This window comes from Erinaceus europaeus, chromosome 9 (assembly GCF_950295315.1).
Source record: "Erinaceus europaeus chromosome 9, mEriEur2.1, whole genome shotgun sequence".
Taxonomy (NCBI): Eukaryota; Metazoa; Chordata; class Mammalia; order Eulipotyphla; family Erinaceidae; genus Erinaceus; species Erinaceus europaeus.
Window position 1 is genome coordinate 69,839,961 of NC_080170.1, and position 15,087 is coordinate 69,855,047.

The 15,087-nt window shown below is 37.1% G+C and overlaps 1 protein-coding gene and 1 long non-coding RNA gene across 7 annotated transcripts in view; one reads left to right on the forward strand and one right to left on the reverse strand.

Moving 5' to 3' along the window:
* The window catches only part of LOC132540435 (uncharacterized), a 53,590-nt gene extending 46,202 nt beyond the window's left edge, over window positions 1–7,388 (reverse strand). For all 6 annotated transcript variants that reach the window (XR_009551622.1, XM_060198163.1, XM_060198164.1 and 3 more), the window contains exons 1-2: window positions 7,324–7,388; window positions 6,428–6,468 (exon numbers count right to left, since the gene is read on the reverse strand). Coding sequence is in view for 5 of the 6 variants with exons in the window: in XM_060198163.1 (XP_060054146.1) it covers window positions 6,428–6,468; window positions 7,324–7,348 (66 nt within the window). In the remaining variant the exon portion in view is untranslated. The remainder of the gene's footprint in view (window positions 1–6,427; window positions 6,469–7,323) is intronic.
* Window positions 1–15,087, forward strand: part of LOC132540441 (uncharacterized) — a 143,835-nt gene that overhangs the window by 96,477 nt on the left and 32,271 nt on the right. The gene's annotated exons all lie outside the window — the stretch shown is intronic.

Genomic DNA, 15,087 nt, shown 5'->3' on the forward strand with positions numbered 1-15,087 from the left:
TTTCTAACAATGTCCCATAACCTAGATATACACCAGTTTCTGTGAGAGAGAGCTTATGTTCACACGTATCCATAAACTATTGCAAAATATATACCTGAAAGCAGAAGTACACTAGCGTTTGCAGTGAGTACCTCCCTAACACTTCCTCTCCACTATTCCAAGCTTTGGGTCCATGATTGCTCAACAATTTGTTTGGCTTCGTATGTTAACTCTCTTTTCATTCACCAGGTTCCAGATGCCATCAGGATGCTGGCAAGGCTTCCCTGGATTGAAGACCCCACCAATTTGTCCTGGAGCTCCGCTTCCCCAGAGACACACCCTACTAGGGAAAGAGAGAGGAAGACTGGGAGTATGGACCGACCAGTCAACGCCCATGTTCAGCGGGGAAGCAATTACAGAAGCCAGACCTTCTACCTTCTGCAACCCACAATGACCCTGGGTTCATGCTCCCAGAAGGATAGAGAATGGGAACGCTATCAGGGGAGGGGGTGGGATATAGAGATTGGGTGGTGGGAATTGTGTGGAGTTGTACCCCTCCTACCCTGTGGTTTTGTTAATTAATCCTTTCTTTAAAAAAAAAAAACATGAATTTATAAAGAGAGTACATTCATACTGCCTCTCTTATCCTATGGTTTTTGTCAGTGTTTCCTTCTTATAAATAAAAATTATAGAAAGAAAAATCTTTCTTGCTTTCCTCTTAAAAATAAAATTTCTGCTTGCAAGAATCCCACCTGACCCAACAAGACAAACAGACAAATTGAAAGGATGGAAAACTATCATGCAGGATAATGGACCATAAAAAAAGGCAGGAACAGCTATACTCATCTCTGACACCATAGACTTTAAATTAAATAAAGTAATAAAAGATAGGCAAGGACATTACATAATTATTAGAGGATCAGTCAACCAAGAAGATTTAACAATTATTAATATCTATCTACCCAATGAGGAACCATCTAAGTATATCAAACATTACTGAAAGAACTACAAACATACATCAATACAATAATAGTGGGATACTTTAAAACCCCACTCTGACACTTAGATCAACAAAGCAAAGAATCAACAAAGAAACAAGAAAATTCAATGAAGAGATAGACGGACTAGACCTCTGGACATTTTCAGAGTTCTTCACCCCCCAAAAGAGGAATATACCTTCTTTTAAAATCTGCACAGCACATCCTCAAGGATAGACCACAAGTCAGGCCACAAAAATAGTATCAACAAATTCAAGAGCATTGAAATCATCCCAATTATCTTCTCAGACCACAGTGGAGTAAAACTAACATTCAACAACAAACTGAAAATTACTAAAAGTCACAGATTTTGAAAACTCAACAACATGCTGCTTAAGAACCACTGGGTCAGAGAGGCACTCAAGCAAGAAATTCAAATGTTCCTGGAAACAAATGAAAATAAAGACACAAGCTATGAAAATCTTTGGGGCACAGCTAAAGCAGTATTGAAAGAGAAACTCATAGCCATACAATCACATATTAAAGAATAAGAAAAAGCTCAAATAAATGACCTTACTGCACACCTTAAGGTGCAGTAAGCGGGAGAGGAACAAAAGAACCCTAAAGCAACCAGCAGAACGGAAATAACTAAAATTAGAGCAGAAATAAACAACATCGAAAATAAGAGAATTGTACAAAAGATCAATGAAGCCAAATATTGGTTCTTTGAAAAAATTAACAAGATTGAAAACCCCAAGACAGACCACAAATAAATAAATAGAATTGTAAACAATAGAGGAGATATCACAAATAACATCACAGAAATTCAGAAAATTATGTGAAACTTCAATGAAGAACTATATGCCACCAAGCTAGAAAATCTGGATGAAATGGGAGAATTCCTAGAAACATATGTCCTTTCAAATCTTATAACCTTCTAAATCATTAAATCACTAATTTAAAAAAATACATAGATGAAAGAAAAAAAAACAGTTTTTCTCAAATAAACCTGAACTTACCACAATGGGTGAATATGCAGTATACACATGAAAAAAAAAAAAAGAAAGAAGAAATGAATTTATAAAGAGGGAGTATTCAAACTGTCTCTTTTATCCTATGGTTTTTGTCAGTGTTTCCTTTTTATAAATAAAAATTATAAAAAGAAAAAAACTTTATTGGTTTCCTGTTAAAATAAAATTTCAATTACTCAGAAAGAAAGAATTATGCAGGTTGTCTGGGTGGGAAGAACACAAAGCTTTGGTGATAGGAGCAGTGTGACATTACACTCCTATTTCCTATAATCTTATAACCTTCTAAATCATTAAATAACTAATTATTTAATAAAATACAAAGAGGAAAGAAAAAAACACCATTTCTCTCTGAAATAAAAGGGACCTTAGCACAATGGATGAAAAGGCAGTATACACATGAAAAAAAAAAAAAACATGAACTGATAAAGAGGGAGTGTTCAAACTGCCTCTCTTATCCTATGGCTTTTGTCAGTGTTTCCTTTTTATATATAAAATTAATTACACCTAATTCCTATAATCTTATAATCTAAAAAATACATAGATGAAAGAAAAAAACACCATTTCTCTGAACTAAAGCTAAATTTACCACAATGTGTGAATATGCATGAAAAAAAGAAAAGAAAAACATGAACTGATAAAGAGGGAGTGTTCAAACTGCCTCTCTTTACCTATGGTGTTTGTGAGTGTTTCCTTTTTATAAATAAAAATTATTAAAAGAAAAAATATGTATTTGTTTTTTACTAAAATAAAATTTCAAGTACTCAAAAAAAAAGAATTATGCAGGTTATCTGGGTGGGCAGAGCACAAAACTTTGGTGATGGGTGCAGTGTGAAATTACACTCTTATATCCTATCTATATAACCTTCTAAATCTTATAACCTTCTAAATCATAAATAACTATTTTTCAAAAAAATACATAGACAAAAGAAAAAACATCATTTCTCTCTGAAATAAAGTTGAAATTTCTGCAATGAGTGAATATGCAGTATTCATACTAATCATTAAATAACTATTTTAACAAAATCATTAAATAACTACTATTTTAAAGAAAACACATAGATAAATTTAAAAAAAACAACTATTCTCTCTGACATAAAGCTGAACTGAACACAATGGGTGAATATGCAGTATACACATGAAAGAAAAAAAAAAGAAAAAGAAAAGAAAAACATGAATTTATAAAGAGGGAGTGATCAGACTGTCTCTTATCCTATGGCTTTTGTCAGTGTTTCCTTTTTATAAATAAAAATTATAAAAAGAAAAATTTTTATTGCTTTCCTGTTAAAATAAAATTTCAAATATCCATAAAAAAAAAAAGTTATGCAGTTTATCTGGGTTGGGAGAGCACAAAGCTTTGGTGATGGGAGCAGTGTGGCATTACACTAATTTCTATAATCTTTATAATCTTCTAAATCATTAATAATTATTTAAAATATATAGAGATGAAAGAGAAAAACAACATTTCTCTCTGATATAAAGCTAAATTTACCACAGTGGTGAATAGGCAGTATACACATAAAAAAAGAAAGAAAAACATGAACTGATAAAGAGGGAGTGTTCAAACTGCCTCTCTTATCCTATGGTTTTTGTCAGTATTTTCTTTTTATAAATAAAAAATTATAAAAAGGAAAATCTTTATTGGTTTTATGTTTAAATAAAATTTCAAATATTCAAAAAAAAGAATTATGCAGGTTATCTGGTTGGGGAGAACACAAAGCTTTGGTGTTGGGAGCAGTTGCACTCCTATTTACTATAATCATATAACCTTCTAAATCATTAACTAATTCTTTTAAAAAATACATAGATGAGGAAGTGTTACCTTCTGCAACCCACAATGACCCTGGGTCCATGCTCCCAGAGGGATAGAGAATGGGAAAGCTATCAGGGGAGGGGGTGGGATATGGAGAATGGGTGGTGGGAATTGTGTGGAATTGTACCCCTCCTACCCTATGGTTTTGTTAATTAATACTTTCTTAAATAAAAAAAAATACATAGATGAAAGAAAAAAACACAAATTTCTCTCTGAAATAAAGCTAAATTTATCACAATGGGTGAATGTGCAGTATATATATGAAAAAAAGTAAATAAAACCATGAACTGAGAAAGAGGGAGTGTTCAAATTGCCTCTCTTAGCCTATGGCTTTTGTCAGTGTCTCCTTTATGTAAATAAAAAATACCAAAAGGAAAAAATCTTGATAAAACAATGATGCAGGCTATTTGAGTAGGGAGAACACAAAACTTTGGTGATGGGTGCAGTGTGACATTACACTCCTATATCCTATAATCATATCATTCTAAATCATTAAATAACTATTTTCTTTAAAAATATGTAGACAAAAGAAAAAACATCATTTCTCTCTGAAATAAAACTGAACTTACTACAATAGGTGAATATGCAGTACTCATACTTACTTATCATGAAATAACTATTTTTAATAAAATCATTAAGTAACTATTTTTTAGAAAATACATATATGAATGAAAAAAGACCATATGTCTCTGAAATAAAGTTGTACACCACAATGTGTGAATATGCAGTATAAATATGAAAACAGAAAAAGAAAATTAAAACATAAACTTATAAAAGGTGTGTTAAAACTGCCTCTTTTACCTTATGATTTCTGTCACTCTTTCCTTTTTATAAATAAAAATTATAAAAAGAAAAAAAATATTGCTTTCCTGTTAAAATAAAATTTCAAATATTCAAAAAAAAGAATCATGCAGGTTATATGAGTGGGGAGGACACAAAACTTTGGTGATGGGTGCAGTGTGACATTATACTCCTATATTCTATAATCTTATAACTTTCTAAATCACTAAATAACTATTTTTTAAAACAAATACATATGCAAAAGAAAAAAAAAAACACCATTTCTCTCTGAAATAAAGCTGAACTTACCACAATGGATGAATATGCAGTATTCATGTAAATTATTAGATAACTATATTTTAACTAAATCATTAAACAACTAATATTTTAGAAAATATACAGGTGAATGAAACAAATACCATATCTCTCTGAAATAAAGTTGAACTTACTACAGTGAGTAAAAAGGCAGTATTCACATAAAAAAAAGTAAGAAAGATAAGGAAAACATGAACTTATAAAGAGAGATGGTTCAAACTCCCTCTCTTACGCTGTGATTTTTGTCAGTTAAATAAAATAAAAATTACAAAAACAAAAAATCTTTATTGCTTTTCTGTTAAAATAAAATTTCAAATATCAAAAAAAAAGAATTGTGCAGGTTCTCTGGGTGGGGAGAACACCAATCTTTGGTCATGAGTGCAGTGTGGCATTACACTCCTGTATCCTATAATCTTATTACTTGCTAAATCATTAAATAACTATTTTTTAAAAAATTACATAAATGAAAGAAAAAACACAATTTCTCTCTGAAATAAAGTTGAACTTACCACAATAGGTGAATATTTAGTACACACATTTAAAAAAAAAGAAAATCTTGAACTTATAAAGAGGGAGTGTTCAAAGTCTTTTATCCTATGCCGTTTGTCAGTGATTCCTTTTTATAAATAATTATTAAAAAATAACCTTTATTGTTTTCTGTTAAAATAAATTTCAAATATTCAAAAACAAGAATTATGCAGGTAATGGATGGGGAGAATATAAAACTTTGGTGATGGGTGCCATGTGACAGTACAATTTTATATCCTATAATCTTATAACCTTCTAAATCATTAAATAACTATTTAAAAAAAATACATAGATGAGGGAGTCGGACTGTATCTCAGTGGGTTAAGCGCAGGTGGCTCAAAGCATAAGGTCGGCATAAGGATCCTGGTTCGAGCCCCCGGCTCCCTACCTGCAGGGGAGTCCCTTCACAAGCGGTGAAGCAGGTCTGCAGGTGTCTATCTTTCTCTGCCCCTCTCTTTCTTCCTCTCCTCTCTCCATTTCTCTCTGTCCTATCTAACAATGACAACATCAATAACAATAATAACTACATCAACAATGAAAAACAACAAGGACAACAAAAGAGAAAATAAATAAAAAATACATAGATGAAAGAAAAAAAAACACCATTTATCTCTGAAATAAATCTGAACTTAACCACAATCGGTGAAAAGGCAGTATACACATGAAAAAAAAAAAAAAAAGAAAAACAAGAACTTATAAAGAGGGAGTGTTCAAACTGCCTCTCTTATCCTACGTATTTTGTCAGTGTTTACTTTTTATAAATAAAAATTATAAAAAGAAAAATCTTTATTGGTTTTCTGTAAAAATAAATTTCAAATACTCACAAAAAAGAATTATGCAGGTTATCTGGGTGGGGAGAACCCAAAACTTTGGTGATAGGTGCAGTGTGACATTACACTCTTGTATCCTATTATCTTTCAACCTTCTAAATCATTATATAACTAATTTTTAAAAAAATACATAGATGAAAGAAAAATAACACTACTTTGAAAGAAAGCTGAACTTACCAGAACTGGTGATGACTGCTGTGGCAGGACCCTGCACGCACCTAGGAGGACACAGAAGAACTATGAGGGAACTGGCAGTTCTGAACCTGTCAGTTGCTGGGGACACTGCTCAAGAACCCCTTAGTGAGCTTTCCCTGACTTGACACACGTTAAGTGGAGGTCCTTGATTGGTTAACAGTGTGAACTCAGGTGCTGGTGGAGAAGGATCCATCCTCTCCTCTTGGTTGGAAAGAGGTTGGGCATAGTCTGTGGCTTTCTTGGAAAAACCAACCTACAACACCATCTAAGTCAAACTTCGATGAGTAAATACTGAAAACTGTGCTACACTTTATAGCAGTTGACCATGACTGTAGCCTTTTATTACAGACTGAATCCAACTACAGACCCATCTGATACTGATAGTCATCTCTTACAGAAACCACCATATTATCTTACACACACCCAGAGCAGAAAGAGTATAACAAAGATATTTTGACTGCAGTGATAGGTATCCACCTTGTTTGGAGGGCCTCCCATGAACCTTTCTAAAACCTTTCTAACCATTCTTGATTCAGTATCAGTTTATGACATTAGTAACTGAATCAAGTATGAATTAGCCAGGCTAAAAATACACAAAGGTAAAATGTCACCACACTTCTACTTAATTAACAGTCCTGATGTGATATGAGGGAGTGGGCCACATGAGTTATAATTTTTTTCTTAAAGTAGGAAACTGTTAAGGAAATGAGCTTGAGAGATGGAACCAAAGTACAGTGGAAAAAACACAACCTCAAGTCCCATGTGCGAACTGTGTGATCACCCGGAGCAGCTGAGTTAACAGTGGCTGGAAAGTACTTTGAAGAAAAGCTAACTGGCACCTTAGTAGCAACAGTGTTCAGAGAATCTGATGAACATACCTTTAGAGCAACAAATGTTTCCCATTGTCTGACACGATCAATCCTCTGCTCAGGTACCACCTCTCTCACCTGTCCCCAGTCGAAGCTCAGGATGACAGTTGGGATAGAAGGCTCGATGACATCATCACATTCCAGCCCTCCTGGAACTCCCAGAAGGCCTTCTCCACATCTCCTCCCAAGCCATCCCCCCACCTCTATCCTGACACTGTTTCCCTGCTCAGTGTGAAATCTTGTCTTAAACATTATTACTTTTTCTGACATATTACTTATTATTTATTTTTTGAAAACAGGGCTTGATGCTGGTATGCTCGGTAAAGTGCACATATTGTCATTTGCAAGGATACAAGGTCAAGTCTCCAGTCCACATGTGAAGTAGAGGAGACTCACAAGTGGTAAAGTGCTGCAAGTGACTCTCTTTTCCTGGGGCATGGCCGTAGACTGAAAGATCATGCTCAGAAACAATCGAGTAACCAACCAAAACTCAACCATAATATTACAACATTGCAATCACAAGGTTTGAAGAAAATCATAAAGCTAAAGGAGTGTGTACTTCCTGAAAATGGGGAGTACAGATACAGTCTGAACCAGGCTGAAAGCTAATAATACTGTCAGCTCCACCCCAGTCAGCCATCAGAGACACTGCTGAGTTGCACAGTGAAGACTCTTAAGTCAGGCTCTGCAAAGCCCACTGTCTGACCTCCCCTCAAGGCACTGACAGCCTCAGCTACATCAGGTGCAGCTCCACAATCACACTCACATGGCAGGATGCTCAGGCCAAGGTCTCCTCCCATTGCTGCCCCTGCTCCAGAGACATTGGCAAGGCAAGGGGCACACCCCACCCCGGCAGAACTTTCCTCTCCTTCAGGCTGCCACTGCCTATTCCAGGTGTCTCTCTTTTTCCCCAACTATATCTACCCCCACCATGTCTCTTTTCTCTATTAAATAAAAAAGAAAATGAAAAAAATGGCTACAGGAGTAGTCGGTTCACCATACAGGCACCAAGTCACTGATAACACTGTTGAGGAAGAAGGAGGAGGAGAGAAGGAGAAGCAAAAGGAGAAGACTGAGAAATAAAAATTTGGAGAACGGGCTGGGTGGTGGCGCACCTGGATGAGCAAACATATTACAATATGCAAGGACCCCGGTTCGAGCCCCCGGTCTCCACCTACAGGGGGAAAGCTCTGTTAGTAGTGAAGCAGTACTGCAGCTGTCTCTCTGTCCCTCTCCTTCTTCTATCCTCCCTCTGGATTTCTGGCTATCTCTATCCAATAAATAAAGATTTAAAAAATTGGAGAACAATGGTACATATGGAAATGACCTGCCCACAAAGTCTATGACCATACTTTCTTTTCTTTTTTTAAGTTATTTTTTATTTAATAAAGAATAAATTAACAAATCCACAGGTTAGGAGGGGTACAACTCCACACAATTCCCACCACCCAATCTCCATATCCCACCCCCTCCCCTGTTAGCTTTCCCATTCTCTATCCCTCTGGGAGCATGGACCCAGGGAATGACCATATTTCCATGTGTAAAGAATGAATGAAAGGAAACTTTTTAGATAAAATAGAGTTCCTTTATGTGTCTATAATATCCCTGCCATTTCTACTATCCTGAATCATCAGACATTTGTAGGCCAATTTAAAATTCATTCCAGGTGACATGGAAGGCAGCACTCATACAAATTTGGCTGCCAAGGCACCTAGTGTGGTTTATCCCAACAGATCACACATTTTTCCATGATGAGCACCTGAGTACAAAAATAGGCACACAGTCCAGTGGAACAGAATTGAAGGCCCAGAAATAAACCCCCATACTTATGGAACTTGAATCTTTAATAAGGGGGCCCAAAGTATAAAATGGAGAAAGAAAGTCCTCTTCAATAAATGGTGCTGGGAAAACTGGGCTGAAACATGCAGAAGAATGAAACAGAGACACTTTATCTCACAAAAAAAAAAAAAAAAAAAAACCTCCAGATGGATCAAGGACATGGATGTTAGACCAGAAACTATCAAATACTTAGAGGAAAACATTGGTGGAACACTTCCCCACCTAAACCTCAAGGACACCTTTGATGAAACAAACCAAATTGCAAGGAAGACTAAAGCAGAAACAAACTAATGGGACTATATCAAATTGAAAAGCTTCTGCACAGCCAAAGAAACTATCACACAAAGAGATACCTCACAGAATGGGAAAAAATCTTCACATGCCATACATCAAGAGACTAAAAATCAAAATATACAAAGAGGTCAGCAAATGTAGCAACAAAAAGCAAATGACCCCATCCAAAATTGGGCAGAAGATATGAACAGAACATTCACTACAGAAGAGATTCAAAAGGCTAACAAACACAAGAAAAATTGTTCCAGGTCAGTGACTGTCAGAGAAATGCAAATAAAGACAACAATGAGATATCCCCTTCTCATATTAGGGAGCTACTCTCTACCCTGATCCAGCTTTCTGGTCCTTTTCCCAGCCATGACATCATCTCCCCAGACAATAACTTGGATCCACTGGTGTATCAGATTTCAGGCTCAGGGGCAAAACGAAATAGGAAAAAAAAAAAAACTATCAACCAACAAACAAAAAAACTAGCATTACTGGGAGTCAGGCTATAGTGCAGTGGGCTAAGCGCAGGTGGCACAAAGCACAAAGATTGGCATAAGGATCCCGGTTCGAACCCCGGCTCCCCACCTGCATGGGAGTCGCTTCACAGGCAGTGAAGCAGGTCCGCAGGTGTCTATCTTTCTCTCCTCCTCTCTGCCTTCCCCTCCCTCTCTCCATTTCTATCTATCCTATCCAACAAAGACAACAACAATAATAGCTACAACAATAAAAAAAACAACAAGGGCAACAAAAGGGAATAAATAAAATAAATATTAAAAAAATTTTAAAAAACCTAGCATAACCACAGGCCCTTTAAAATTTAACTAAAATATGCCTACTAGCGATCTAAAAAAATGGAGGACCAGATACAACTCTTCATCTGCATTATTCTAGCCCTTAGGTCCATGATTGGACAACAATTTGTTTGGCTTTGTATGTTAACTCTCTATTCAGCCACCATGTTCCAGATGTTAGCATGCCAATCAGACTTCCCTGAACAGACAACCCCACCAATATGAACTGGAGCTCCACTTGCCCAGAGACATTCACCACTAGAGAATGAAAGAGACAGACTGGGCGTATGGATCCAACTGTCATGCCCATGTTCAATGGAGAAGCAATTACAGAAGCCAGACCTTCATGCTTCTGCATCCCACGATGATCTTGAGTCCATACTCCCAGAGGGTTAAAGAATAGGAAAACTATCAGAGGAGGGGATAGGATACACAGTTCCGGTGGTGGGAATTGTAGAAAGCTGCACCCCTCTTATCCTATGGTTTTGTCAATGTTTCCTTTTAACAAATAAAAAGCATTTTTTAAAGAAAAATAATAACAGAAAGGAAAACTCAAAGCAGGATTTGACTAAATTTGGAATAGGGCAGCAAAACAAAAACCCTGGGTTGAGGGTGAGGGTGGATGTTTGGCTTCATGGGGACACAGTCTTTTGGTGGTGGGCATGGCATTTATGTACACTCCCAATAATTTATAGTCATATAAATCACTATTTAAGTAATATGGGGGGAAACCTGATTGAATGTCTCAAACTTTTTAAAGCACAGACTGAGTATTTTTAATACATAGGCTGAGTCTTTGATATGTTGACTCTCTTAAAAGCTTAGACCAGTGAGAACAGAAGCAACCAGTGGCATGGTTATACAAAAATAATGTCAAACGACATAAATTATGCTATGTTGTGTATGGTACATTATATACTAACAAAGGGATTTTTTCAAAGTTAACTCAATTGCTAAGCATTGTGATTATAGCAGTAACTATGTATTGTCTTCTTAAACCCTAAGACAGCAGGAACCTCCCATTTCCTCTACAGAGCATATATTTCCCCAGTCCTGGAACCTCTAGGGTGGAGTTCACTTTCCTGCATGCTTCTATCAACTAAGACCAAATGATATTGAATCTGTGGATCCCAACCTAATCAATGCAACAAGTACCACCTTAGCATGCTTCACTTCAGACTGTTTCCAGAGACATCAGGTATGGAATGCCAACCCTTCAGCTTCATTGCTCTGGTGAGACCTTTCCTTTCATAGAATTCTCTAATTCCATTCCAGGTGGTTCACTTCCTTTCAAAGTCCCAAAACCTAAAAATAGACCAGGTCCTGTGAGACAGAGCATATGTTCACATGTATCCATAAATTAGGACAAAATATATCCCTGAAAGCAAAAATACACAATAGTCTGCCATGAGTCAGTATAAAGTTCCTAAAGAAATAGTGTCTACTTAGACTTAGATACCCTCCTCACCTACCTCCTATTACAGTTCTCTCACTTACTCACTCCAAAGCTCAAGGCAAGGACTGCAAAAGCTGAAGAAGGGAAAGAGACTGGCATACTTTAACGATGACTCTTTAGTCACTATCAGGCCATTCCATTGGCTGGGGCCCTAATTGGGGAGTCCTGAGATTCCCAAACAGACATTATAGGGCTAGACCTCATATAAATCCCTCTCTCCATTTACTGATCATCTCTATCAAAATAACAAAATTGACCCCTTTGTGTGACTCCATAGGACCTTGCCCTCAACTTGAATCAACAATGGTAGAGAATGCTCCATCCTCTGAAGGGAGGCTGGACAACATACTCTATGCTACACATGAGGAAGATGCATTGATATTGGAGCAGCTTGGATTGTTTCTATTGATGACCACAGAATGTGAGCTCAGATGTACAGGGATGCAGAGGTCACATAGGCTGAATATGGGCCCCAGATCACATCAAATAAATGGGGTTTATAGTCAACAATATGCCCCTTTCCCATATTTGGGAGGTGCTTTCTTCCCTGATCCAGCTTTCTGATCCTTTTTGCAGTCAAGTCATCATCTCCCCAGACAATAACTTAGATACACCTGCATATCAGATTACAGGCAGTGGGGGAGAGAAAGAAAAAAAAAACTAGTATAGCCACAGGTTCTTTAGAATATAACCAAAATTGCCTACTAGCTATCCAAAAAAATGGAGACCCCCTCCCCTAACTCTTCATCTGCACTCTTTTAGAGTTTAAGTTCATGATGAGTCAACAATTTGTTTGGCTTTATATGTTAACTCTCTTTTCAGACACCAGGCTCCAGATGCTAGCTGGATAACAACCAAACTTCCCTGGACAGACAACCCCACCAGTGTGTCCTAGTGCCCCAATTCCCCAGAACCCCAACCCACTAGGGAAACAAAGAGGAAGGCTGCGAGTTTGGATTGACCTGTCAACACCCATGTTCAGTGGGAAGCAATTACAGAAGCCACACCTTCAAGCTTCTGCATCCCACAATGACCTTAGGTCCATACTCACAGAGGGTTAAAGAATAGGAAAGCTATCAAGGGAGAAGTTGGGATATGGGTTCTGGTGGTCAGAATTGTGTGGAGTTCTACCCCTGTTATCCTATGGTTTTGTCAGTGTTTCCTTTTTATAAATAAAATAAATAAATCATAAAATATTAAAAAGAAAACTCCCAGATTTATTGAAAATATATAATAAACTTGGCAGGCTACAAAAATCAATGGCATTCCTCTATGAAAACACAAATCCGGAAGATGGAAAGATACAAAAATCAATCCACGTCACCATAGCAGCAAAAACAATCAAATATTTGGGAATAAAGTTAGCAAAGGAGTGAAGGACTTATCCACTGAAAACTATAAATCATGCTTCAAGGAAATGGAAAAATATCCCTTGCTCATGTTCTGACAAGATTAACATCATCAAAATGATTATCCTCCCCAAAGCCATGTACAGATATAATGACATCCCCATCATGGTACCAGCAAACTTCTTTAAAAGAATAGAACAAATTATACAAAAAATTATTTGGAACCAAAAAGTCTCCAAGACTTCCCAAGCAGCCTTAAGACAAAAGAATAAGACTGGAAGCATTACACTACCTAACCTCAAGCTATAACACTGAACTACTGTAACCAAAACCCTCTGGTGCTGGAAACAAATCAGACACACAGACCAGTGGAATAAAATTGAAGACCCAGACCCAGAAATAAGGCTCCACATCTGTAGCCAACAAGTATTTTCCAAGTAGACTCAAACCATTAAATGGCAAAAGGAGAATCTCTTCAACAAATAGCACTGGGAAAGTTGAATTGAAACATGAAGTTGTACCATGCTCCAAAGTCAACTGCAACTGGATCAAGGACATGGATATTGGGCTAGAAATACATGGGAAAAAACATTAGCAGGACACTTCACAACTTATGCTTCATAAAAGCTTCCAAGGATTCAAATCCAACAGCAAAGAAAACAAAAGAAAAAAATAATCCAATGGAACTACATCAAACTGAAGAGCTCTGCAAAGCAAAGGGTACCACCACCCAAACAGAAGGGCATCCAATGGCATGGAAGAAGATCTTTACACAATGCACAAAATAAATAAATGAATAACCCACTTAGAGAATGGGACCAGGACATGAGCAGAAATTTCACTGAGGAAGAGATCCAGAGGGCCAACAGATATAATGAGAAGGTGCCCAAAGTCACTGTTCATTATAAAAATACAGGTAAAGACAATGAGTTACCACTTTATACACACGTGAGAATGACATTCATCAGAAAGGACAGAAATCACAAATGTTGGAAAGGATGTGGAGAAAAAGGAACATGATCCAAACACTGTAGAAAGCAATCTGAAGTCTTATCAGCACACTAGAAATGTACCAATTCCTCTCCTGAGTATTTGCCCAATGGAAACAGATTTACCTATCTGAATACTTATGTTCATAGCAGCACAATTTGTTAAGTATCAGGACCTGCAAGCAACCCATATGTCCAACATCAGATGAGTGGCTAAAAAAAATTTTGCATACACAGTTTAATTCTTTTTTTTCATTTTATTTAAGAAAGGATTAATTAACAAAACCATAGGGTAGGAGGGGTACAACTCCACACAATAACTACCACCCAATCTCCATATCCCACCCCCTCCGCTGACAGCTTTCCCATTCTCTATCCCTCTGGGAGCATGGACCCAGGGTCATTGTGGGTTGCAGAAGGTAGAAGGTCTGGCTTCTGTAATTGCTTCCCTGCTAAACATGGGTGTTGACTGGTCAGTCCATACTCCCAGTCTGCCTCTTTCTTTCCCTAGTAGGGTGTGTCTCTGGGGAAGCTGAGCTCCAGGATACATTGTTAGGGTCTTCAATCCCGGGAAGCCTGGCCAGCATCCTGATGGCATCTGGAACCTGGTGACTGAAAAGAGAGTTAACATACGAAGCCAAACAAATTGTTGAGCAATCATGGACCCGAAGCTTGGAATAGTGGAGAGGAAGTATTAGGGAGGTACTCACTGCAAACTCTAGTGTACCTCTGCTTTCAGGTATATATTTTGCAGTAGTTTATGGGTACGTATGAACATATGCTCTCTCTCACAGAAACAGGTGTATATCTAGGTTTTGGTCAAAGTGTAATTCTAATCAGCTATTAAAAATGATGAATTAATATCTTTTTGCATCCTCCTGGATGAAACATGAGGACATCACGTTGAGTGAGATAAGCCAAAAAGATAAGGACTAATATCAAATGATCTTACTTACTAGTAGGACTTGGCACAAAGTGAAACATGAACTGGACATGGTGTGCTGCAACAAAGCAGAGGACCCTATGAGGGAAGGAGAGGGAGAATAAGGAGAAAACTTTGGGGGGCT